Source organism: Geotrypetes seraphini, chromosome 10 (genome assembly GCF_902459505.1).
Source record: "Geotrypetes seraphini chromosome 10, aGeoSer1.1, whole genome shotgun sequence".
NCBI lineage: Eukaryota > Metazoa > Chordata > Amphibia > Gymnophiona > Dermophiidae > Geotrypetes > Geotrypetes seraphini.
The window spans coordinates 2840889-2867310 of NC_047093.1; the positions used below are offsets into that span (position 1 = coordinate 2840889).

General features: G+C 46.5%; 1 protein-coding gene across 1 annotated transcript; it reads left to right on the top strand.

Annotated features, from left to right (window-relative positions):
• The first annotated feature begins 15139 nt into the window (after positions 1-15139).
• On the top strand, positions 15140-22726 carry MCRIP1 (MAPK regulated corepressor interacting protein 1). The gene is made up of 5 exons (XM_033961278.1): positions 15140-15270; positions 19061-19134; positions 19244-19362; positions 19747-19848; positions 21862-22726. The coding sequence occupies exons 2-5, from the start codon at positions 19127-19129 to the stop codon at positions 21924-21926; spliced, it is 294 nt and encodes a 97-aa protein (XP_033817169.1). The 5' UTR covers positions 15140-15270; positions 19061-19126; the 3' UTR covers positions 21927-22726.
• The last annotated feature ends 3696 nt before the right edge of the window (positions 22727-26422 follow it).

Sequence of the window (26422 nt, forward strand, 5' to 3'; positions counted from 1 at the left end):
TTCCTCCCTAACCCATGGGACTCCCACGAGGACCCCCCTCTGGCTCACGGGACTCCCACAGGGATGGAAGGCTTTGGAAGCAGGGTTCGTCCATATAATATAATGGACATGTCAGCCTTAGTAAAAGAGGGGGTTTAAGTTAATTACCTGAACAGAAAAAAAAGGGTTCCACCAAAGAGATTCCACAAGGAAAACAGCAGCGCAAACACAAAAGAAACTGTGGAATTGATGATCCTGTCAGAAGTAATTGCTGCTTTTTATGGGGAAGGGCGGGGATGGAGGTAATTCCTTGTGGGGACGGAGAGGATCCTGACGGGGACGGATGGGGACGGAGACGATCCTGACGGGGACGGGTGGGGACGGAGAGGATACGGGCGGGGACGGGCGGGGATGGGTGGGATTTCTGTCCCCGTGCAACTCTCTAATTCCGACACACATCATAGAAACATAGAAAAAGACGGCAGAAAAGGGCCATAGCCCATCAAGGGTCAGAAGACCCATTAAGGGGTCAGAAGACTTAAGAGGGTGGGTAAATAGTGTGGGCAGACTTGATGGGCTATATGGCCCTTATCTGCCGTCATCTTTCTATGTTTCTAAGTCTGCCCACTCTAATGACCCCCCCCCCCCCCGCCCACACTAATGACCCACCCCCCTGGCTTTACCTTCCTAGAGATCCCACATGTATATCCCATTTACTTTTAAAATCTAGCACGTTGCTGGCCTCCATCACCTGTAGTGGAAGTTCATTCCAACGATCGACCACCCTTTCGGTGAAGAAATACTTCCTGGAGTCTCCATGAAATTTCCCTCCCTTGATTTTCAGCGGATGCCCTCTTGTGGCCGAGGGTCCTTTAAGGAAGAAGATATCATCTTCCACCTCGATACGGCCCGTGATATATTTATACGTCTCAATCATGTCTCCTTTCTCTCTTCGTTCCTCAAATGAGTACAGCTGCAATTTATTCAGCCTTTCTTCATACGGGAGATCCTTGAGTCCCGTGACCATTCTGGTGGCCTTCCGTTGAACCGACTCAATTCTCAGCACATCTTTTTGGTAATGTGGTCTCCAGAATTGTATACAATATTCCAGATGAGGTCTCACCATGGATCTGTACAACGGCATTATGACTTTGGGCTTCCTGCTGACAAAACCCCTATGGATACAACCCATCATTTGTCTTGCCTTGGATGAAGCCTTCTCCACCTGATTGGCAGTTTTCATGTCTTCGTTAATGATCACTTCCAAATCACGTTCTGCTTTGGTCCTGGCTAAGGTCTCACCATTTAGTGTGTATGTTCTGCACGGATTTCTGCTGCCAAGGTGCATGACTTTACATTTTTTAGCATTGAAGCTTAGCTGCCAAGTCGAGGACCAGAGTTCCAAAGAAGTAGGTCCTGCATCATACTGTCGGGCAAAGTGTTTTTACTTACTAAGTTGCATAGTTTGGCGTCATTGGCAAATAATGATTTTACCTTTAAGCCCTTGAGTCAGGTCACTCACGAATATGTTGAAGAGGATCGGGCCCAAGACCGAGCCCTGTGGCACTCCACTGGTCACCTCCAACGTTTTGGATGGCGTACCGTTTACCACTACCCTCTGAAGTCTATCGCTTAGCCAATCATTAACCCATGCAGTTAATGTTTCCCCTAATCCCATCGACTTCAGCTTGTTCAATAACCTGCGGTGTGGGACGCTATCAAAAGCTTTACTGAAGTCCAAGTACACATCCAGGGACTCCCCCGCAACCAGCTTTCTTGTTACCCAGTCAAAGAAGCCAATTAGATTTGATTGGCAGGTCCTTCCCTTGGTAAATCTGTGTTGGTGGGGATCCCGTAGGTTCTCCTCGTCCAAGATCATATCTAATTTCTGTTTGATTAGTGTTTCCATGAGTTTACTCACTATGGATGTGAGACTCACCGGTCTGTAATTCGCAGTCTCTGTCCTGCAGCCCTTTTTGTGTAGTGGAATAACGTTAGCTGTTTTCCAGTCCAAGGGGACTCTTCCCGTACTCAGGGAGAGTTTGAAGAGCAGGACATCACATAACTCTAAGCACCCTGGGGTGTAGGTTGTCCAGTCCCATGGCTTTGTTTACTTTGAGTCTTGATAATTCACAATAGACGCTGCTGGGCGTGAACTCGAAATTTCAAAATGGGTCTTCCGAGCTTTTCCTTGTCTGTAGTTGTGGTCCGGATCCCGGCGCTTCGCAAGTGAAGACTGAGCAGAAGTATTCATTTAGTAGTTCGGCTTTATCGGAGTCCGATTCTACATAATTCCCGTCCGGTTTTCTAAGACGTATTATCCCATCTGTGTTCCTTTTTCTGTAACTAATATACCTAAAGAAGGATTTATCCCCCTTCTTAATGTTCTTTGCTAGGTTCTCGTCTATTCGAAGCTTGGCCTCTCTGACTGCACAAGGGAGACCAAATTCCTGGAAACCACGAGGGACTGTTTCATGGAACAGCTGGTCACGGAACCAACACGGGGGGATGCAACTCTCGACCTAATCCTCAATGGGCTAGGGGGACCTGCAAAGGAGGTGGCGGTGCTAGAACCCCTAGGAAACAGCGATCACAACATGATCCAGTGCAAGCTGGAAATTGGACCATCAAAGGTGAAAAGATCCACAGCGACAGCACTCAACTTCAAAAAAGGGAATTATGATGGCATGAGGAAATTGGTGGGAAAGAAACTCAACAGTAGCGAAAGGAAGATGGAGTCTGTAGAAAAAGCCTGGTCCCTACTCAAGGGCACCATGCAAGAGGCACAGAACCTGTACATCCCCAGATTCAGGAAGGGGTGCAAAAAAAACCGAAAAAAAAACCCAGCGTGGATAACAACTGCAGTAAAAAAGGCGATAAGTGACAAGAAAGCATCGTTCAAAAAATGGAAAAAGGACCAAACAATGGACAACCAAAAGGAACACAAAGAACACCAAAGGGAGTGTCACCGTGTGGTTAAAAAAGCTAAAAGGGAATATGAGGAGAGACTGGCGGGGGAAACAACAAACTTCAAATCGTTCTTCAGATATGTGAAGGGGAAGCAACCGGCAAGGGAAGAAGTGGGGCCATTGGATGATGGAGACAAAAAAGGAGTGGTAAAAGAGGAAAAAGAGATAGCAGACAGGTTAAATAAGTTCTTCACGTCAGTCTTCACGAGGGAGGACACATCCAATATTCCGGAACCGGAGGACATCGTAAATGGGGATCGGGATGAAAAGCTGGTCCAACTAGAGGTAAGCCAAGAGGATGTCCTCAGGCAGATAGACAGACTAAAGAGCGACAAATCACCAGGTCCAGACGGCATTCACCCAAGGGTACTCAAGGAACTAAGGAACGTAATAGCAGAGCCACTTCGCCAAATATGTAACCTATCCTTAAAAACTGGAGAGATCCCGGAGGATTGGAAAATTGCGAATGTCACACCCATCTTCAAGAAGGGTTCAAGGGGGGACCCGGGGAACTACAGGCCGGTGAGCTTGACCTCGGTCCCGGGAAAAATGATGGAAGCACTGATTAAGGACAGTATCTGTGAACACATAGAAAACAATGGACAGCTAAAGTCGAGCCAGCACGGCTTCTGCAAGGGTAGGTCATGCCTCACAAACTTATTGTACTTCTTTGAGGGGGTAAACAGACAGGTGGATAAAGGGGTATCCATTGACATCATTTACCTTGACTTTCAAAAAGCCTTTGACAAGGTACCGCACGAAAGACTGCTTAAAAAACTGTGGAGACACGGGGTGCAAGGGGAGGTCCACCGATGGATCAAAAACTGGCTGGCGGACAGGAAACAGAGGGTTGGAGTGAAGGGCCATTACTCGGACTGGCATGGGGTCACGAGCGGAGTTCCGCAGGGGTCGGTGCTGGGACCGCTCCTGTTCAATATATTTATTAATGACCTGGAGGCAGGAACAAATTGCGAAGTTATTAAATTTGCGGATGACACCAAACTCTACCGCAGGGTTGATACCATGGAAGACTGCGAAGATCTGCAAAGGGACCTAACGACGCTAGAAGAATGGGCCAAAAAATGGCAAATGAACTTTAATGTAGGGAAATGCAAGGTCATGCATGTAGGGAAAAAGAACCCGATGTTCAGCTACAAAATGGGAGGATCATTGCTAGGGGTAAGTAACCTTGAAAGAGACCTGGGAGTGATGGTGGACACGTCTTTGAAGGCGTCGGCACAGTGCGCCACAGCCTCAAGAAAAGCAAACAAAATGTTGGGTATCATTAAGAAGGGTATCACGACCAGGACAAAGGAGGTCATCCTGCCACTGTATCGTGCAATGGTGCGACCGCATCTGGAGTACTGTGTCCAATATTGGTCGCCGTACCTCAAAAAGGACATGGCGGTACTTGAGAGAGTCCAGAGAAGAGCAACTAAACTGATAAGAGGTATGGAAAACCTCTCATATACTGACAGACTGAAAAAGCTGGGGCTGTTCTCCCTGGAAAAGCGGAGACTTAGAGGAGACATGATAGAAACCTTCAAGATCCTGAAGGGTATAGAAAAAGTAGACAGGGACAGATTTTTCAGATTACGGGGAACCACAAGTACAAGGGGGCACTCGGAAAAACTAAAAGGAGACAGGTTTAAAACAAATGCCAGAAAGTTCTTTTTCACCCAGAGGGTGGTGGACACATGGAACGCGCTTCCGGAGGCTGTGATAGGCCGGAGCACGTTACAAGGCTTCAAAGAAGGTTTGGATAGGTTCCTAGAGGATAAAGGAATTGAGGGGTACAGATAAGAGTAGCGGTAGGTTATAGGGATAGTCTGGGACCATTGCTTAGGCAAATGGGCCTGATGGGCCGCCGCGGGAGCGGACCGCTGGGCGAGATGGACCTCTGGTCTGCCTCAGCGGAGGCAACTTCTTATGTTCTTATGTTCTTATGTTCTTGACAGCTTTAGACCTGGTCAGATAGACTTCTTTTGCCTCCCTTTCTTCTTTTCTTTAACGAGGTCTGAAATCTCTGCAGTGAACCACTGGGGTCTGTTGTTTCTCTGTCATTTGCTTACTGTTTTTATATAGCGGTTTGTTGCTTCATGTAGGGTAGATTTCAGGGTTGACCACATAACCTCTACATTATCGGTTTCAGCTTGGTTTTGCAATGCCTGATGGACGAAATCTCCCATGCGTTCGAAGTCAGTGCCCTGAAAGTTGAGGACTTTTGTTGTTGTTGTTTGACCTAGTGAAATCTTTCCTGCAGTTGAACCATACCATGTTGTGGTCACTGGAGGCTAGCGTATCCCCCCCCCCCCCCCCCGAAACCTCCGAGACGCTTTCTCCTTCGGTGAGTACAAGGTCCAGTATCGCCTGGTCCCTAGTGGGCTCCAATACCCTTTGTTTGAGTCGTGCTTCTTTTATGGCTGTTAATAGTCTTCTGCTGCCGCTGGTTGTCGCGGAAAGTGTGTTCCATTCTGCATCGGGCATATTGAAGTCCCCTAACAGTACTGTGTCCCCATGCAAAGTAATGGGAACCAGAATAATGGTCTTGAGTGTCAAGTCCAAGAGGGAAGCATCTCAAAGGGGCTCCAAAAGGAGCCTTGGCAAGGCTAGACAGCACCCAGTTAAGGTTCCAGGAAAGGAAAGGTTGCTTAACTAGTGGTCTGACACGAAGAGCCCCCTTTAGAAATCTAGTAAAATCAGGTTGAGATGCCAATGAGGACCGACATCCCAAGATCTGAAACAAGAGAACTCGAAGAGATGCCACAGTGAGGCCTTTATCCAGGTCAGCCTGAAGAAAGGCGAGAATCAACGAGATCGGAGCTGAATAAGGGTCCACCTTGTCCTGGGTGCACCAATGTTGGAAGGCCTTCCATGCCTTGGCGTATGCAGAAACCATGGACGACTTCTTAGACTTGAGAAGAGTATTAATAACCATTACAGAATATCCTTTGTGTTCTAAGGCTGTGCGCTCAAGAGCCATACTGTAAAAGCAAAATGACCTGAATCCTCCGTGGTTACAGAACCCTGTGTGAGGAGGTCTGGATGGGAGATCAGCTGAAGGCTGCAACCCCTATGCAGGTGCATCAGATCTACATACCAAAGTCTTCAAGGCCAATCTGGAGCCACCAGAATGACATGGCCTGGATGGCCTTGATCTGCCGAATTACCTGGCTGATCATCGGCCAAGGAGGAAAGACGTATAGGAGAATCTCCGGAGGCTATGGCTGCACCAGAGTGTCGAGCCCCTCGCTTCTGGGCTCAGATCTTCGACTGAAGAAGCAATCTGCTTTCTTGTTTCTTGCCATGGCCATGAGGTCAAAGTAGGGCTGACCTCCAGTGTCGCACTATGGCTCGGAATGCCACTGCGGACAGGGCCCACTCGCCTGGATCCAGAGTCTGCCTGCTGAGGAAGTCTGCTTAAACATTGTCGACCCCCGCCACATGCACTGCCATCAGCACTAGGAGGTGACGTTCCGCCCAAAGAAAAAGAAGGTGGGCTTCCTGAGCTAGAGGAGTGCTCATGGTCCCTCCCTAGCGATTGGCGTAGGCTACTGCTGTCATATTGTCAGAGAAGACCCTGACTGCTTGGCCCTCCAGAGTCCTCTGCAATCACACCAGATCCAGCCAAATGATCTTGAGCTCCAACCGGATGATTGGAAGTCAGATACCCCTGAACAGGACAACAATTGCAATGGGCTCCCCAGCTCCAAAGGCTGGCATCTGTCATCACCACGATCTAGGAGGCAATGTGTAATGGTAAGCCCCTACGGAGTGATTGCGGGAGAAGCCACCTGCCCATGCTTGCTGGAGCTTCCAGAGTCTAAGGAAGACAGGCCTGCAAGGCATCAATGTGCGGAGCCCATCGAGAGAGCAAAGCATGCTGAAGAAGATGCATGTATGCCCTCGCCCAAGGAACCATGTCCAGTGTGGCAACCATGGAGCCCAGAACTTGAAGATAGTCCCATGATGAAGGAGCTGGCTGTTCTATAAGGGAAGAAATCTGGGCACATAGTTTCAGCCGGCGGGCTTCTGGAAGATAGACACGGCCCACAACCATGTCGAAGAGAACTCCCCAGGTATTCCAGCGATTGCGTGGGTGTCAAATGTCTCTTTCTGAAGTTGGCAATCCAGTTCAGTTCCTTCAGCAGCTAGAGCACCCACTCCACCATGCGCCAACCCTCGGTCAACAAGGGAGCTCTGATCAACCAGTCGTCTTAAGTAAGGGTGAACTTGGAGACCCATCATTCGTAGATAAGCTGCCATAACCACCATCACCTTGGTGAATGTCAAGAGTACTGTCGCTAATCCAAAAGGCAGAGCTGAGAATTGGTAATGCTGTTTCAGAACATGAAACTGCAAAAATTTGCAGTGGGCCAGAAAAATGGGAAAGTACAAGTATGCCTCCGTGAAAGCCAGAGCGACAAACTCCTGGGGCCACTACTACAATGATTGAACACACGTACTCCATGCGAAAGTGTGGAACCTTGAGAGCCGCATTCAGGTACTGAAGAGGCGGTATAGGCTGCCAATCTTCTTAGCCTTTCTTTGGCATGATATAGTAGAGTATCTGCCTGAGCCCATATGGTCAAGTGGCACCGGCTCTATAGTTTGAATATCTAGCAAGCGCTGAATGGTGGCTTGAACCTTGCGTGCTTTGTCCAGGTGACCTGTAGGAGAGTCCACGAACCAATCTGTCAGAGGCGGGACAAATTCCAACTTGTAGCCTGACTGGTCAGAGATGTAATGTGCTTCGAGGCGGGAAGAAATGCTGAGAGCCGGCCCCCTATCTGAAGAGGCATCCCTTTATCTGGTGTCTATGACTTTGGCAGAGGGCACAGAATGGGAGGTGGAAGGCTGGGAACACCTGTAGCCAGTATACCGTCATAAGCCCTGTGAAAACCTCTGTGATGTGGCACTTGCATACAGTTGGGATTGCTGTGAGCCTTGAAAATTAGAATCAGAACCTGTGGAGGGTCTTAGGGTGACGGTTTATCACAGAATCCATGAGGTTGTCCAGACTTTGCCAAACAATAACTGCCCCTTAAAAAGGCAGTCTAGCCAAAGTAGCTTTGGAAATGGAATCACCATCCCGCTATCTGATTCAGAGCATTCTGTGAGCAGAGATGGAGTATACTGACACCTTTGCCAAAACTCACAAAAGGTCATACAATGCACCAGCCATATAATTGGTCCCAGGCAAAAGAAGTTGAGGAGGGGGCTCCACTGCCTCACTCTCTAGTGTGTGCAGCCGAGAGAGACAGACACATGTGACAAAAGACGTCACAGAAGCAGCTTTGATGCCTAAAGCAGCTGTTCCAATGAGCTCTCTGAGGACCACATCTACCCAGCGATCCTGCATATTCTTTAGCACTACACCCCTCTGTGGAGAGAGCTGTGCTTAGTCACCTGTGCCACCAATGAATTCACCCTGGGCTGACTCTCCTGTGCCAGGGGATGCAAGCATGACCTAGCTCTAGCACTTTTATGAGCACCCTTTGGAGAATCAAACTGCTCCAAGACCAGAACACTCATATCAGGGTGCCAGGAAAAGGTAGCAGATTGCGGACGCACACCACAGAGCCAGGAGGAAGAAGTGAACGGAGCTGGCTGAGTAACTTCAGTTCAATTTCTGCAAAGACTCAGAAATAAGGTCTGGCAGAGCCGCAAACTTAAATAAGCGCAGGACAGTAGGATCCAAGACCCCAGAGGGATCCACAAATCCAGCACACAGCCGCTGATCTCCCGCTCCAGGATGCGCTGTATCTACAAACCCAAGGGATTAGTAAGAAAAACATCTCCTTCAGCAGGCTGAGGCAAGGATGTGCCCAAAGGCACAACGCCCTAAGAGATGCTGTGGAGGGGGCTTGAGACTGCTCAGAGGGAGAGCACTTGTTCTGAAACTCAAACCACAAAAAATTCATAAATGTAGAAAATGTGTCCAGCTCCTGGGGCGTAGTCACCCTTAAATTGCTTAAATTTGTGTTTATTAGGCTGTAGAGGGGCCGCAGTCTGGTGAACAGAATCGCCAGCCAGGTTGAGCCCTGAAAACAAAAAAGACAACCCTGCCGGTCTAGCTGAGTGTTTGGCCACCTGCTTCAGCAGGGGAGAGTCTAAGCTGGAAACTGCCAGCACATGGCACACGGATACTCTAAAAGCGCTAAATTTGTGCAATCTGGCAAAAATCCACATGAGAGCCCAAGGACTCCAACCCAACAGATTTCCAGTCAAAATTTGCAGTTCTGAAGAAGCAGGGAACTTTTGAAAAAAAGATTGCTAAAAATCCAAGATGGACGCTGTCAAAAAATTCACACCAAAATCACAATATTTTTCACACTTCCCAAACTCTAAAAACAGCGATTTTTAAGATTTTTTCAGGAGTGGGGAAACACAGGAGCACATTCAGATACATTAAAAATCCCACTTTTCTAACCTCTCCCGATGTTGTTTACAGGCTGTCAGCCTGTGTACTCACTGTGACCTGATAGGATCAGTGCTGCAACCTGCTTTCAGCTCTCTCACAGTAGCTGGATGAGAAATTCACTGCTACAATGTTAGGAATGCTTCTGGAAAGCTGATCTTCAGGCTGCCAATCAGACTCCTATGCCTGACTATACCTCCACCCCCGCATACTAACGGATGCGCACAGGGACAGGCAGCGGCACAAAGATACAGCCCGCCCCCTGCAAGACACCACTGAATCTCCTATGGGCGCCCAACAGCCTGCGCTCGACCCCTGCTTAACAGTACGTGAGACCACGTCAGTGACGGCCCTGAGCTCCAGAGAGATCTATGCAGGCTGGCTAACAGGTACGCAGTGGGATCTGCCTGTCAGCTATAGACCGAAGTCTGTGTGTTCTGCAAGCACCAGAATCCATGAAAAAGGGATGAAAAAATACACCAAATAAAATGGGGCAAGCAGAACAAACACTCCTGCATACGTGCAGAAGGGAAGAACTGTAGGTGGAGTTAAGGAGCCCAGTGAAGTATAGCAGATGCACGCGTCTGGCTATAGGGATATAACCCATCTGTCTAGAATGACTCACCTATTGCACTGGAAAGTGTTTTTATGTATGCAGATGATATAACCATTCTGCTTCCAGTGCGATCAACTCCTGCTAAGGCCTCAGCTTGCTTTATTAATTGTATTAGTCATCTTGAAGTGGATAATTAATCATCATTTTCTAAAGCTGAATAAAGACAAAACAAAAATTTTCATGATTGGTCAAATTGACCAGATTTAGAATAACTGTTTTGCAAATTGATGGTTCACAATTCAAGTTTGTCAGTTCTTATCAACAGGTTATTGACACTGGATGCACAAATTTTGTCTTTGGTTAAGAAATTGTTTATGTTAATAAGGAAATTATGTAGAATCAAAAATTTTCTCATTTCCCAACTTGGTTATTGTAATCTATGTTATGTTAGAGCTTCAAACTTATTACCGAAGAAATTTCAGATTATGCAAAATGTTGATGCAAGGTTGCTCTCGTCAGCTCATTACTCTGCCAGAGTTACACCTCTCTTCCCCCCTCCCCTTTTACAAAACAGTAGGTGTGGTTTTTAGTGCTGGCCGCAGTGGCAACAGCTCCAACGCTCAGGAATTCTATGTGGCTGGTGCTAAAAATGGCGCTATTGTTTTGTAAAAAAGGGGGGAGGGTTATTTATTAGCTGCCTTTATGAAGAGATTCAGCTAAGGCGATGTACAGCTGGTATAATTTCTTGTCCCCCCTCCCCTTTCAAGGCCCCTCTTAGTCCCTCCTCCTGATCCCCTTTCAACCCCTTTCTGAATGTCACCTAGAGCCTGAATAGGTATATGTGACACACAAATAGAAGATTAGAGATTAGAGAATAATTCAACATGGTAACATAGTAAATGATGGCAGCTAAAGATCTGCCTGGTTCATCCAGTTTGCCCATCATTTTACTTGTCCTCCCCTCCCCCACCACTCGGATGATACGAATGTGGTATAAAATACGCTCACTTGCTCCTAATCCATTTTCCATATACAGGAAACGGACCACAGACGTCCGTCCTCACTGCTGGGGCTACATTTAAGCATCACTCTGTGTGAAAAATACTTACCGAAAAAAATGGAAAATCGCTGGATGAGGTGTATAGCCATCAATGGAGACTGCCCTAGAACTTTTCAGCGGCCTCTCATAGTCTAGAAATTTGGAAGCATACCACACCCTACTAAGAACATAAGAACATAAGAACTGCCATCTCCGGATCAGACCTTTGGTCCATCAAGTCCGGCGATCCGCGCACGCGGAGGCCCTGCCAGGTGTACCCTGGCGTAATTTATAGTCCATCATTTACTGTTTATTATACACCTCAAGTTTCAACAAGGATTCATTGTGGTTTACAATAAGTTTCCTGAGAAGTACAAAATTGGAGGTGAGGAGTAGAAAGAGAAGAGATGCAGTTTTCTGAGGTGATAGGCATATCTTTTAGAAACATAGAAATAGACGGCAGATAAGGGCCCACGGCCCATCTAGTCTGCCCACCTTAATGTCCCTCCCCTACCTTTGCCCTGTGATTAGATCCCATGTTTTGTTTTGTTTTTATATACCTTGACCATGTCATCCTTGAAGTTCTTTGTATAGTCTCCACGTGACACGCATGGTAGCGTAGAAGATTGCTTTTGTAGACCTCAAGCACATTCCCCTTCTTGTCCAAGCCCTAACCTCATCCAAGAGGAGTTCCATCCCCTTGATCATTTTGGTGGTTCTTCTTTGAACCTCTTCTAATTCTTCTCTATCTTCTTTGAGATACAGAAACCAGAACTGAGCGCAATACTCAAGGTGAGGTCACACCAAGACTTCTACTATTTTTTTTTTTTTTTTTAGCACTACTAGACATATGCAGCGCTGTATAGAGTCACGAAGAAGAGAAGCATTATAATATTTTTGGTACCATCTCATTCCAAATAATTCCTAGCACTGTTTGCTTTTTTAACCTTCTGCTGCCAGTGCTGTAGCAAGGGAGGTTGGCGCCCAGCATTGCTGTGCTGTGTGACCCCCCCCCCCCCCCACACACACACACACACTATTCCCCACTTGAGTGCCCCCCTGTCTCTCTCTTGAAATGTTCGCTGACATAAGCAACATCTTCCAGCTGCTGCTCATGCTGGCCTCGGCTTACTTCTGATGTCACATCCTGGTCCCATGCTGCTCACACCGGTGAACATTTCCAGAGGTATGCAAGAGGGCAGAAAGCAGGGGCGTCTGTGTCCCTGCAAAGACAGCACCTGGGGCGGTCCTTCAGTCCGCCCTCCTCTTACTATTCCATTGGCTGATGCACACTGATCAAAAGATATCAGTGTCATGTCTATGACAGTGTCCTGCAAAGTTTCCAAAGCTGCAGCACACTAAACTCAATTCTGTGGCCGGAAGGAATCTGGAAATGAGCGGATGTTGATGTGATGACATCATAGGCATGTGTGATGTCATCACATTGACATCCACGCATGTGCAGAGCCTATTACTACACTGGTGAGGAGAAAAGAGGCATTGGCTAACTGCCTACAGGATGTGCCTCTTGCCACCCCTCTCCTCCTCACTGGCGTCTTGTGGCACACAAAGTGGCACACTGATCTACGATGACACCTAGATCTTTTTCCTTGGGTTTCAATTCTGAAGGTGGATCCTAGTATCTGGTAAGTATGATTTGGATTATTCTTGCCAGTGCGAACTACTTTGTATTTGTTCACATTTACTGCTGTTTGCATGCCCAATCTTCCAATTTCCTGTAAAGGAAATACATCCATGAAGAAATGGTGATATAAAGCAATTATATTAGCAAATGTAATAATCCTACAATGGGGGAGGGGGGGGCATTTGAGGGGCTCCAGGGGAGATCTGGGAAATTACAAACCGGTAAGCCTCACTTCAGGGCCAGGCAAAATGGTAGAAACAATTATAAAAAATAAAATTGTGGAACACGTAGACAAACATGATTTAATGAGACGGAGTCAGCATGGGTTCAGCCGAGGGAGATCTTGCCTCACAAATTTGTTTGACTTCTTTGAAGATGTGGATAAAGGGGAGCCGGTTGATATAGTGTATCTAGATTTTCAGAAAGCTTTTGATAAAGTTCCTCACGAGAGACTCCTGAGAAAATTAAAGTGTCATGGGATAGGTGGCAAAGTTCAATTGTGGATTAGGAATTGGTTATCGGATAGAAAACAGAGGGTAGGGTTAAATGGTCATTTTTCTCAATGGAGGAGAGTTAGAGGGGACATGATCAAAACATTCAAGGTACTGAAAGGATATAAGTAGATAAGGACAGGTTGTTCACCTTCTCCAAGGTAGGGAGAACGAGAGGGCACCCTATAAAATTGAAAGGGGGATAGACTCTGTACAAACATAAGGAAGTTCTTCTTCACTCAGAGAGTGGTAGAAAACTGGAACTCTCTTCCGAAGTCTGTCGTAGGGGAAAACACCCTCCAGGGATTCAAGACAAAGTTAGACAAGTTCCTGCTGAACCAGAATGTACGCAGGTGAGGCTAATCTCAGGGCGGTGGTCTTTGACCAAGGACCGCTGCGTGAGCGGACTGCTTGTCTGACCCAACAGCGGCAATTATTATGTTCTTATGTAACAGTGGAGTACTTCAGGGACTGGTGCTATTTAACTTATTTATAAATGATCTGGAAATTGGAACAAGTCAGGTGATTAAATTTGCAGATGACACTAAACTGTTCAAAGTTGTTAAAACACATGCAGATTGTGAAATATTGCAGGTAGACCTTAGGAAATTGGAAGACTGGGCGTCCACTGGGAAAGATGAAATTTAATGTGGACAAATGCGAAGTGATGTACAGTGGGAAGAATCACCTGAATCACAGTTACCAGATGCTAGGGTCCACCTTGGGGGTTAGCGCCCAAGAAAAGGATCTGGGTATCACCATAGACCAGGGGTGTCCAATGTCGGTCCTCGAGGGCCGCAGTCCAGTCGGGTTTTCAGGATTTCCTCAATGAATATGCATGTGATCTATTTGCATGCACTGCTTTCAATGCATATTCATTGGGGAAATCCTGAAAACCCGACTGGACTGCGGCCCTCGAGGACTGACATTGGACACCCCTGCCATAGACAATACGATGAAACCTTCTGCCCAATGTGTGGCGGTGGCCAAAAAAAAGCAAACAGGATGCTGGGAATTATTAAAAAGGGATGGTTAAGACTAAGAATGTTATAATGCCCCTGTATTGCTCCATGGTGCGACCTCATCTGGAGTATTGCGTTCAGTTCTGGTCTCATCATCTTAAAAAATATATAGCGGCACTAGAAAAGGTTCAAAGAAGAGCGCCCAAGATGTTAAAGGGGATTGAACTCCTCTCATATGAAGAAAGACTAATGGTTAGGGCTCTTCAGCTTGGAAAAGAGACAGCTGAGGGGAAATATGATTGAAGTCTACAAAATCCTGAGTGGAGTAGAACGGGTACAAGTGGATCGATTTTTCACTCTGTCAAAAATTACAAAGACTAGGGCAGTGGTTCCCAACCCTATCCTGGAGGACCACCAGGCCAATCGGGTTTTCAGGATAGCCCTAATGAATATGCATGAGAGAGATCTGCATATAATGGAGGTGCCAGGCATGCAAACCTGTTCCATGCATACTCATTAGGGTTATCCTGAAAACCCGACTGGCCTGGTGGTCCCCCAGGACAGGGTTGGGAACCACTGGACTAGGGGACACTCGATGAAGTTACAGGGAAATATTTTTTCACTCAGAGAATAGTTAAGCTCTGGAACACATTGCCAGAGGTTGTGGTAAGAGCGTAGCTGGTTTTAAGAAAGGTTTGGACAAGTTCCTGGAGGAAAAGTCCATAGTCTGCTATTGAGAAAGACATGGAATGTTGCTACTCCTTGGATTCTCTTTGGGTTTGGGCCAGGTACTGATTGGCCACCGTGAGAACAGGCTCCTGGGCCTGAAGGACCATTGGTCTGAGAGTCCAAGGCGTTGGCTTCCATTTCAGTCTGACTCTGCCGCTCCCAGACTTCCCGCCACTTCCTGACTAAAAGCCAGAGCAGCGGAAGGCGGGGCTAAAAGGCCGCGAAATCGGACACCTCAGCTGTCAATCGATGACGAGGACGCCGCAATGGGATTGGTGGCGCTGCTCATTCTCGCTCCGCCCACCCAGCGCTGAGCTCGAGGGAAAACGCAGTCGCACGGCTTGCTTTGACGCCGGCGCGTCACCACCGCTGTGTGACGTCACTTCCGGGCCGGGCCTGCCAGCGGGATTCCTGCTAGAGGAGGAGGAGGAGGAGGAGGAGGTGGGGAGAGCAGCGGAGAGAGCGCTGTCAGGAAGCACGTAAGTGCTGGTCCCTGCTCGGTAGAGCTTACAACACAAGGAGGGAGGGAGGGAGGGGGGCCTGCCAGACACCTGCTGCCCCCTCCCTATTCCTGCAAGCTCCAATCACTTCTCTAGCGCTGAAAGGAGTACGCAGCGCTGTACGTTTTGACATTTCTAGACAGGCCCTGCTCAGAAAAGCTGACAGACAGACAGACAGACAGAGAGGGTTGCGGATGCAGAACCCAAGGTGGGAGGAGTTAGAAGTTACCCCCCCTCTTTGAACCCCTGCCTCCCCCTCTCTCTAGCATCCCCCCTCTTTTAACTCTTGCCCCATCCCCTCTACCACTACTGCTACTACTCATCATTTCTATAGCGCTGAAAGGAGTACACAGCGCTATACGTTTTGACATTTATAGACAGTCCTTGCCCAGAAGAGCTTACGATCTAACTTGGGCAGATAGAGGGTTGTGTAAGGTGGGAGGAGTTAGAAGTTACCCCCCCTCTTTTAACCCCTGCCTCCCCCTCTAGCATCCCCCCTCTTTTAACTCTTGCCCCATCCCCTCTACCACTAATCACTTCTATAGCGCTGAAAGGAGTACACAGCGCTATACGTTTTGACATTTATAGACGGTCCTTGTCCAGAAGAGCTTACGATCTAACTTGGACAAACAAGACATGACATAGAGGGTTGGGGATGCAGAACCCAAGCTGAGAGGAGTTAGAAGTTACCCCCCCCCTCATTGAACCCCTGCCTCCCCCTCTAGCATCCCCCCTCTTTTAACTCTTGCCCCATCCCTTCTACCACTACTGCTACTACTCATCATTTCTATAGTGCTGAAAGGAGTACGCAGCGCTATACGTTTTGACATTTCTAGACAGGCCCTGCTCAGAAAAGCTGACAGACAGACAAGACAGAGAGGGTTGCGGATGCAGAACCCAAGGTGGGAGGAGTTAGAAGTTACCCCCCCTCTTTGAACCCCTGCCTCCCCCTCTCTCTAGCATCCCCCCTCTTTTAACCCTTGCCCCACCCCCTCTACCACTAATCACTTCTATAGCGCTGAAAGGAGTTTTGACATTTATAGACAGGCCCTGCTCAGAAAAGCTGACAGACAGACAGACAAGACAGAGAGGGTTGGGGATGCAGATCCCAAGGTGAGAGGAGTTAGAAGTTATCCCTCCTCTTTGAACACCTGCCTCCCCCTCTAGCATCCCCCCTCTTTTAACTCTTGCCCCATCCCCTCTACCACTACTGCTACTACTCATCATTTCTATAGCGCTGAAAGGAGTACACAGCGCTATACGTTTTGACATTTATAGACAGTCCTTGCCCAGAAGAGCTTACGATCTAACTTGGGCAGATAGAGGGTTGTGTAAGGTGGGAGGAGTTAGAAGTTACCCCCCCTCTTTTAACCCCTGCCTCCCCCTCTAGCATCCCCCCTCTTTTAACTCTTGCCCCATCCCCTCTACCACTAATCACTTCTATAGCGCTGAAAGGAGTACACAGCGCTATACGTTTTGACATTTATAGACGGTCCTTGTCCAGAAGAGCTTACGATCTAACTTGGACAAACAAGACATGACATAGAGGGTTGGGGATGCAGAACCCAAGCTGAGAGGAGTTAGAAGTTACCCCCCCCCCTCATTGAACCCCTGCCTCCCCCTCTAGCATCCCCCCTCTTTTAACTCTTGCCCCATCCCTTCTACCACTACTGCTACTACTCATCATTTCTATAGTGCTGAAAGGAGTACGCAGCGCTATACGTTTTGACATTTCTAGACAGGCCCTGCTCAGAAAAGCTGACAGACAGACAAGACAGAGAGGGTTGCGGATGCAGAACCCAAGGTGGGAGGAGTTAGAAGTTACCCCCCCTCTTTGAACCCCTGCCTCCCCCTCTCTCTAGCATCCCCCCTCTTTTAACCCTTGCCCCACCCCCTCTACCACTAATCACTTCTATAGCGCTGAAAGGAGTTTTGACATTTATAGACAGGCCCTGCTCAGAAAAGCTGACAGACAGACAGACAAGACAGAGAGGGTTGGGGATGCAGATCCCAAGGTGAGAGGAGTTAGAAGTTATCCCTCCTCTTTGAACACCTGCCTCCCCCTCTAGCATCCCCCCTCTTTTAACTCTTGCCCCATCCCCTCTACCACTACTGCTACTACTCATCATTTCTATAGCGCTGAAAGGAGTACACAGCGCTATACGTTTTGACATTTATAGACAGTCCTTGCCCAGAAGAGCTTACGATCTAACTTGGGCAGATAGAGGGTTGTGTAAGGTGGGAGGAGTTAGAAGTTACCCCCCCTCTTTTAACCCCTGCCTCCCCCTCTAGCATCCCCCCTCTTTTAACTCTTGCCCCATCCCCTCTACCACTAATCACTTCTATAGCGCTGAAAGGAGTACACAGCGCTATACGTTTTGACATTTATAGACGGTCCTTGTCCAGAAGAGCTTACGATCTAACTTGGACAAACAAGACATGACATAGAGGGTTGGGGATGCAGAACCCAAGCTGAGAGGAGTTAGAAGTTACCCCCCCCCCTCATTGAACCCCTGCCTCCCCCTCTAGCATCCCCCCTCTTTTAACTCTTGCCCCATCCCTTCTACCACTACTGCTACTACTCATCATTTCTATAGTGCTGAAAGGAGTACGCAGCGCTATACGTTTTGACATTTCTAGACAGGCCCTGCTCAGAAAAGCTGACAGACAGACAAGACAGAGAGGGTTGCGGATGCAGAACCCAAGGTGGGAGGAGTTAGAAGTTACCCCCCCTCTTTGAACCCCTGCCTCCCCCTCTCTCTAGCATCCCCCCTCTTTTAACCCTTGCCCCACCCCCTCTACCACTAATCACTTCTATAGCGCTGAAAGGAGTTTTGACATTTATAGACAGGCCCTGCTCAGAAAAGCTGACAGACAGACAGACAAGACAGAGAGGGTTGGGGATGCAGATCCCAAGGTGAGAGGAGTTAGAAGTTATCCCTCCTCTTTGAACACCTGCCTCCCCCTCTAGCATCCCCCCTCTTTTAACTCTTGCCCCATCCCCTCTACCACTACTGCTACTACTCATCATTTCTATAGCGCTGAAAGGAGTACACAGCGCTATACATTTTGACATTTATAGACAGTCCTTGCCCAGAAGAGCTTACGATCTAACTTGGGCAGACAGACAGACATGACATATAGGGTTGGGGATGCAGAACCCAAGGTGAGAGGAGTTAGGAGCCAAAAGCACTCTCGAACAGGTCGGCATTTAAGTGGGCCTTGAACACTACCGGAGACGGAGCCCGCCATAGGGATTCAAGCAGCTTGTTCCAAGCATACGGCACAGCAAGGTAGAAGAGGCAGAATCTGGATTTGCAGAGGAAGAGAAGGGCACAGATAGGAGGGACTTACCAGCTCTGCCTTCCCCATCCCTATTCCTGCAAACTTTGGCCTCATTTGCACAAACCTTGAACACTTTAAAATCATAAGTGTTCTGAGCTTGTGCTGTTAAGGCAGAACCTGTGGGGACAGGATGGGGATATTGAGATTCTGCAATGGGATCCAGGAGAGGACCTGGTTTTACTTGTTATTCTGACAGAAGCAGCGGGAAGCAGACTTACAATAACTGACAACTGGGGTGAAAACATTGGCAAATCCTGCTCATACCCTGGCTCTTTACTTCCAAGTAGGAAAGGCACTGGCTGATCTTTTTCAGAAATAAGCTGCTTGGCCTGATCCTGCCTTTCAGGCATGTCGGCCTAGCTTGAACATTTTCCAAGGTTGATGCTTGAAACACCATTTCATTGTTTCCCCTTTGTCCATTTAGAAGAGTTCCATAGCAGACCAGCGAGAAGCGCTCCAGCATCAGAGTGGCCAGACAGACAAATTTGCAATGACCAGGTAATAATTCAGAAGCCCCAAGACAACTACATTGTGATCCTGATCTGCGTACATCTTTTCTGCATCTGTTCACCCCATTCAAAACTGAGTGGGCTTTGCTGTCTTGCAGCTCTCCAGTGTCCAGAGTTGTTTATAATGGAAAGAGGAATAGCAGCCCACGTTCTCCAACCAGCAGCACGGAGATCTTCACCCCTGCGCATGAGGAGAATGTGCGCTTCATTTATGAAGGTTTGTCTGAGGCACCTAGGATAAGGACAAGGTGTGGGAGGGTGGCAAGGGCATGCTGTTCATAGCTCTTTTAATGTAATTCATTGAAGATTCTTGTGTTAGCAAATGCACTAGAGTGGAATGAACAACAATCCACTGAAGGGATAAGGTCATGCCCTAAGAATCTTTGTGGGAGCCTTGATGCCCAAGGGTTGCCTGATTCACAAATTGTGATTTGCTCCTCAGTGGTTTAGCATTTGAGGCACTTTACCTTTTTAGCTTTAGTTGAATTTAGCATCTATCTCTGCTTCCATTCTGTGATAAGCCCCTGTGTCAAAGTGAGCTTATTGTAGCAGGCAATGCTCTTTTTGTTTTGATTCTGTTTGTTACCCTGTTTCTCTGCAGCATGGCAGTGTGTGGAACGGGACCTCCGCAACCAATTGTCTGGCAGCGAGAGGGGCCTGGTAGAGGAGTATGTGGAGAAGATCCCAAATCCTGGCCTGAAATGTGAGTGCCAACAGATGAGGGTGAGGTGGGTGGATGGGCCTGACTAGGCCAGCTGGCAATGTCAGGATGACTTCAAATAGAATATGGGAAAATGGATGTTGCATATGTAGTAGGGACTGTCTCAAAAATATTTTTGCTTTAGTCCAGTTCAAAGTTTGAAAGCCTGCAAGACATGTAATAGGAGAAACACTCATAGATCTGAAATAATTTGTTCAGGCAATTTCTTCTCCAGTAGAGTTAATGACCTTATTCACTAGGGCATGAAACACTAAATAAATACTACTGTTGTATCATCAATTAAATCATGTATTCTGTTGTCTATGTTTTTATTGATATCATGGCAAAGGCTGACAATCCAACTTAACTCATATTGACTATTGGTGTCAAACTTTCAATTCGTTATAGATATTAGTCATAGATATTTGTATGGACCTTCAGAAAGCAATCCGACCAACACTGCTGATTGCTTGTAATCTTCGTCGGTCCAGCCTTTATTAGTGCTAAATATATTTTTATGTGTATATTTCTCTTTAAATCTAAAATATAACTTGAATATATATTTTAGATTTATAGAGAAATATATTTAGCACTAATAAAGGCTGGACCGACGAAGATTACAAGCAATCGGCAGTGTTGGTCGGATTGCTTTCTGAAGGTCCATACAAATATCTATAACGAATTGAAAGTTTGACACCAATAGTGAATATGAGTTAAGTTGGATTGTCAGACTTTGACATGATATCAATAAAAACATAGACACCGGAATACCGGTACATGGCTTATTCACTAGGGAGCAGCACAAGGTTGGTGTGTGTGTATGTATGTGTGTATATATATATATATATATATATATATACACATATACATACATATACACACACACGCTCCATTTTTTGGTTTCTTATTCAAGAACTAATTTATACCACCGGGCGACCTGATATCCCAGCAATCTGGAAGCATAGGAAAATCAAGCAGTTTCCCATTAGATATAACATCATCTAATGTACGAATGCCTGCCTGCATTCCAGAAGATCCCAGACCCGGCTATTTAAATCTTGGAATTTAGCCACAAGTAGATTTCTTTATTGGAATATCTGTTAATTTATTAATAAATTTCAAAGTTTTCCAAGTATCAGATAAAATACTATTGTCCTTAACATATCTAGGTAACTTGATACTCAACACATGAAACAATTGTAATGAGGACATAATTTGCCACTCTAAGTACAGCCAATCGTAAGATTTTCCATAAGCTCGGGGAGGATTCAATACATACCCTGACGCAATATATAGGCCTGATGATACCTATAAAAATTGGGAAAATTTACCCCTGCCTCCACAATTGGCTTTTGTAAAGATACTAAAGCAATTCGAGCTTGTTGGACTTAACCTTATAGAAATCTTCCCTGGAATTTATTTAAAAATTTATAGTCCGCATATCCAACGATCATACATACAATCAAACAAATCAATACAACAAGAAAAAACATGACAATATGAGTCACTAAAACTAATAATATTATCTGTCACTAAAAAACGCTCTGAAATCACCCAAAACATATAAAACCAGGAGTTCAACTCACTACGTTACATGAGGCACCCTGAGTTAAGAATATTTTGTGACATGACCAAAGCTCATATGTGCTGTTTTCCATCTGCAAATACTTTCTTGTGTTGGGTATTTGAGCAAAAAGCTCCTTGCAAAATGGAGGATTGTCCCTGGTAAGATGGTGCAGGAAGGCCTCAGTGAGGCGATTGTATCATGCTAGGAAGGGAATGGGAAAAGCAGTCTCCCCCCTTCCTCCCATGCCATCAACCCAGTCATTCAGCAAACACTGGGGAGGTGGTAGGTCTTGAATCTAAGATAACAGATGATAGTATTCCATAATAAAGGAGTGAAAGCAATAAACTCAGGCCTCACTTTGACTGTTATGAAATGTTTATGGTCAAACCTGTTGTATGGCCCGGGGGACATATGAGTCTCTGACTTTCCTGTTGTTTTTTTTCTCTTAGCATTTAAACCTGTTGACTTGAGTGAGCTGAAAAGAAGAAACACACAAGATGCCAAAAAGTCCTAAGTGTGCTGCTTCTGCTTCTGGGTCCATATTATTTGCTTGGAAATCATCCGGAGATTCTGTTTCTTTTTTTTTTTTTTTTGCTATTTGATTTCAATTCATGTCAGCACTGGACATTTTAGGGCTGCCAAGGGTATCTCCAGCAAGATGTCCTGAATTCATTTTTTAAAGTTTTCTTTTCCCTCTTTCTGTCCACCTTTCTTCTCAGCATATTCTAGGAGATGGTGGGAGTGGGATATAGGGTAGAGCATATTTTTAAAATTCCTACTTTGAAGTTTTGGTAGGTGAAATGGTGTTACTTGTGCTTCTGATGTTTCTGTGCTGTTGTACACCATTCTGGTCTGGACAGTGCTGAACCAGCCAACCGTACCTTGCTATTGAAGAGCCGAAATACATCAGCACCCCAGGTCTTTTAGAGCAATTTAGAGGTACGTAGGAGAGACACAGATGGGTTACTGGGAACCCGCAAACGGTGAAAGGCACAGATGGCCGAGCAATGTACAGCATATCACTTTGGAACACTGCTGAGCTGAGCAGTATTTTATTAGTAATCATTATCTTTAGTTCATCTGTGTTGTAATGTATATAAGAAGAGATCCATTTGCTAGTGGGAGATGGATGCATGTAGCAGTGAGCGTCTTCTCCCTCTGGATTTAGAGCCTCAGACTGTCATGTGAGCAGACTTCCATCATGTTGGAATGTGGGCTAAACACCACTTGATATCCATTGTAGAGGAGGGTTTGAATATTAAAATACAGCTTTCAAAACATGTAACAAAATAAAGCTTGCTGTGATTTACAATCTGCAGTGCAGTGATCTTTAGTGGAAGCTGGAGCTGGAGCACAATGAGGAAGATTTAGTATGTTTTTTGTAATGAAATTCTCCCTCCTTCAACAGTGAGGTGGAAGAGTGCTGAAGATATGGGGTTTCTGCCTTGCTAAGTAAAAGAAGAAAGTCTTGTGAGGATTTGGGGGAGGGAGTTAGTGGTCTAGGAAGCACCTCTTTAGAATATCTCTGGCTGTCTGGGTTATGTTGTCTGCTATAAAGATCCCATTTTTCTCAATAAGCAGAAACCTTAGATGGCTTGCAGAGTAATCTTTTGGTGCTGGAGACAAATTCAACCTAATTCTGTCTGGATTTCAGAACTTGCAGTATGTTTACAATAAGTAAACTGGGATCATTTTTTTAAAATGAATGCAGAATTGTAAAGCTGTAAGCAGTAGTGCTGCCCGATTCACAATTTGAATCGGTTCACCGATTCTCTTCGGGTGAATCGATTCAAATCATTTTAAATAAAAAAAAATCGGCTTCCCGATTCGGACCCTCCCTCGCCCCCTAAAGTAGGAGCGGCAGCGCTGCTCTTGCTGGCTGGCCACTGCTGCACCTGCTTTAGAGAACAAGGAAGGAGGGTCAGTTGGGAAGTGCTGCTGTCTGGCTTCCCCCCCCCCCCCCCCCCGGCGTCCAGTTTCCCACCCTGGCGTCCGGCTTCCCTCCGGCCTCCTGCTTCCCCCATTTACCTTCTAGTTGCAGCCTGCACAGAAGGTCGCGGTTATAGCGTCTTTGCAAACTGCTTTTAGCTGTTTCCTTGCTGCGGTCCCACCCTTCCTCTGACGTTAGAGGCAGGATCGCAGCGGAGGAAACAGCTCAAAGCAGTTTGCAAAGGCGCTATAACCGCGATCTTCTGTGCAGGCTTCAACTAGAAAGTAAACGGTGCGGGGAGGCCAGGGGGAACATGGAGGCCTTCCCAGGGGAGGGGGGTTGCGCAGTCCTTCGGAGTGGGGGGGGACAGGCCTTGGGGGGATGCAGGCCTTCAAGGGGGGGACAGGCCTTCAAAGGGGGGACAGGCCAGGGATGGTGGCATAGGCCTTCAGGGGGGACACAGACCTTCAAGGGGCGGGACAGGCCTTCAGGGGGACAAACCTTCAGGGGAGGGGGGCCCTGGTGTAGAAGAACATGGAGGGAGGGAGGGAAGGGGGGGTCAAAGAGACGTGCATATGCCGGACTTGGGGGGGGGGGAGAAATAATGGGTCTAAAAATAGAGGAGAGGGAGAGAGATGATGGACAGTGGGATTTAGGGAGGAAGGAACAGAAAGGGAGAGAAATTGGACACAAGGGATGGTGTGGAGGGGGGATAGAGATACTGGATAGGAGGGTAGTTGGGAAAAGAAAGGGAGAGATGGTGGATCCTTGGGTGGGGGGGGAAGGAAGGAGAGATGCTGGATGAAAGGGTAGTTAAGAAAAAGTGGATCTGTGGATGCAGACAGAAAAAAAAGAAAAATGCCAGACCTCCGGTGGAGGGAAGGGAAACGGAAGGGGAGGACGGAGATGGCAGATGGATGGCTAGCATGGAGAAAGAAGGAGACCCTGGCAAGCAAGTTATCAGAAGACAACCAGAGCCTGGGACCAACAAGATTTGAATAATGATCAGACAACAAAAGGTAGAAAAGCTAATTTTATTTTCCGTTTTGTGATTACAATATGTCAGATTTTAAACGTGTATCCTGCCAGAGCTGGCGTTAGACCGCAAACGTGAGGATTTAATAGAGAGAGGAAAAGTCTTTTTTGTTTATTTTGTTTACACCACAGCACCAGAGTGGTTAGGAGAGGGCAAAGGGGGTGAAGAGGCTATAAAATAAACCCACCAGGATGTTTGAAAAAAAACCACCCAATTGGGCAGGAAAATCAAATCGAAAAACCAATTCAATAGGCTGAATCGAATTGAAATTTTTTTTTCCTGAATCGGGCAGCACTAAAGCAGAGACCTGGACAGGTCAGCACCTTTGAGCTTTACAGGTCTTGTTTCTCATGGATCTGCCAACTATATGAGCTTCCCAGATCCTCCCTTCAGATTCCCATGGAGGAAAGATAAAGCCAGGATACCTGCAAGGTATCATGGTTTTGCTGGGTGCTGAATATTTCTGACAATTTTATTTATTATTTATTTTGGTGTCATCTTGATTCAGTTTCAGTCGTACAGCAACAGAAAGCACAATAAAGACGTACAGTCAAGAAACAGAACAAGTCCAATAAGTGTTGGCCCAATTCTAGATACAAATCTGAAGGGAACTGTATAACAAAAGTTTTGCTTCTTCTAAGAAAGCCCCCGACCATTTGATTTTAGCAAGCGCAGAGGTGATCTGGGAGGCAGGAGTGAATCAAAGCAGAGCACTGCCAACACTATGGCTGGGGCCCTTGTTGCAGAGCCCAACTAGCTAAGAGTGAGATGTGCAAACTCAGGAGGTGGTGAAGCAGGAACTCAGCAAAGGTGACCAGTGGCCTTTGTTTTGACATAAGATGCAGCTGTCAAGTAGTGAGTGCTTGAAGTGCTGCAGAACCTTAGACATTCATAGCCTGAGAGTCCCTTTCCCCACACCAGGCAGGGTGAACTTTGAACCTCTGAAGCACAGTTGGGGGAACTGTCCCTGAGCTGACACACAGGTACACATTTTCCTGAAACATTGGTTCCACTTACCCAGATAACTGCAATCATATTGGCCAAGCTGTCAATTCTTTTCAGACAATTATTTGAGACCGTTACATTGAGTTTAGTGCTTCATTCTGCTATACTGGGCATTCCTGTTTTGATCTTAGAATCTCATTCTAAGCGATACCATCGCTGGACTTTTGAGAAATAGCTTTAATTAGCTGGAATATAACTTGCAGGAGACTTCCGTTGGGGGGGGGGGGGTTAGACTAAGTGTAAACAATGCAGATTAGGGGGAAAGGGTATTCAAGGAGGTGGTAAGACTATTCTTTTCAGGGGGGGTGGGTTTGGGTTATTTTGGCACTAGCTAGATGGTGTTATGTGGCTTTGAATATGGCATTAAGGCTTTTTAGATATTGAGAAAACACCTTGTGCTCAATTGGGGAGCCCAGCATTTTATCAGCTGATTCAGTGGGGGGTGGCAGGATAATACATTTGAAATATAGCTATATTTTGGCTATAGGTACTAAAGGGGACAGATACTCAGGTGTGTTGGGGGGTCTTGATCTTTGCAATCAAATGCTTTTTGAGACATGCTGGCATTAGATTGGTATCGCTTAAAAGATAGCTTAATCTGAAATAGCTACATAGAATGTGGGCAGATTAAATTATCCCATTATGAGAAAGCAGGTGCTAAAAGTACAGTGCTACCACTATTGATCAGTTCTATAGCACTGAGAGTCCTTGTTCTGAAGAGCTTACAATCTGATTTAGACAGACAGGACATATAGTTCTTGCAGAGAGAATGATAGGATGGACATAGGTAATTTTATGGCGAGTGGGAGATTTGAACACTGCCAGAGATGGAGCTTCACCTAAACTAAACTAAAACTTGAATTTATAGACCGTATCATCTTTATAAAAATAAAGCTCAACTTGGTTTACAGTAAGTAAGATTAAAGGGAAAATTTACAATTTGGTAAATAGCCAAGTTTTTAGATGTTTACAGAAGATTTTAAAAGAACCAAGTTCTCTCAGCCACAAAGGGATATTATTGACTCAGGCAAGGTAGAAG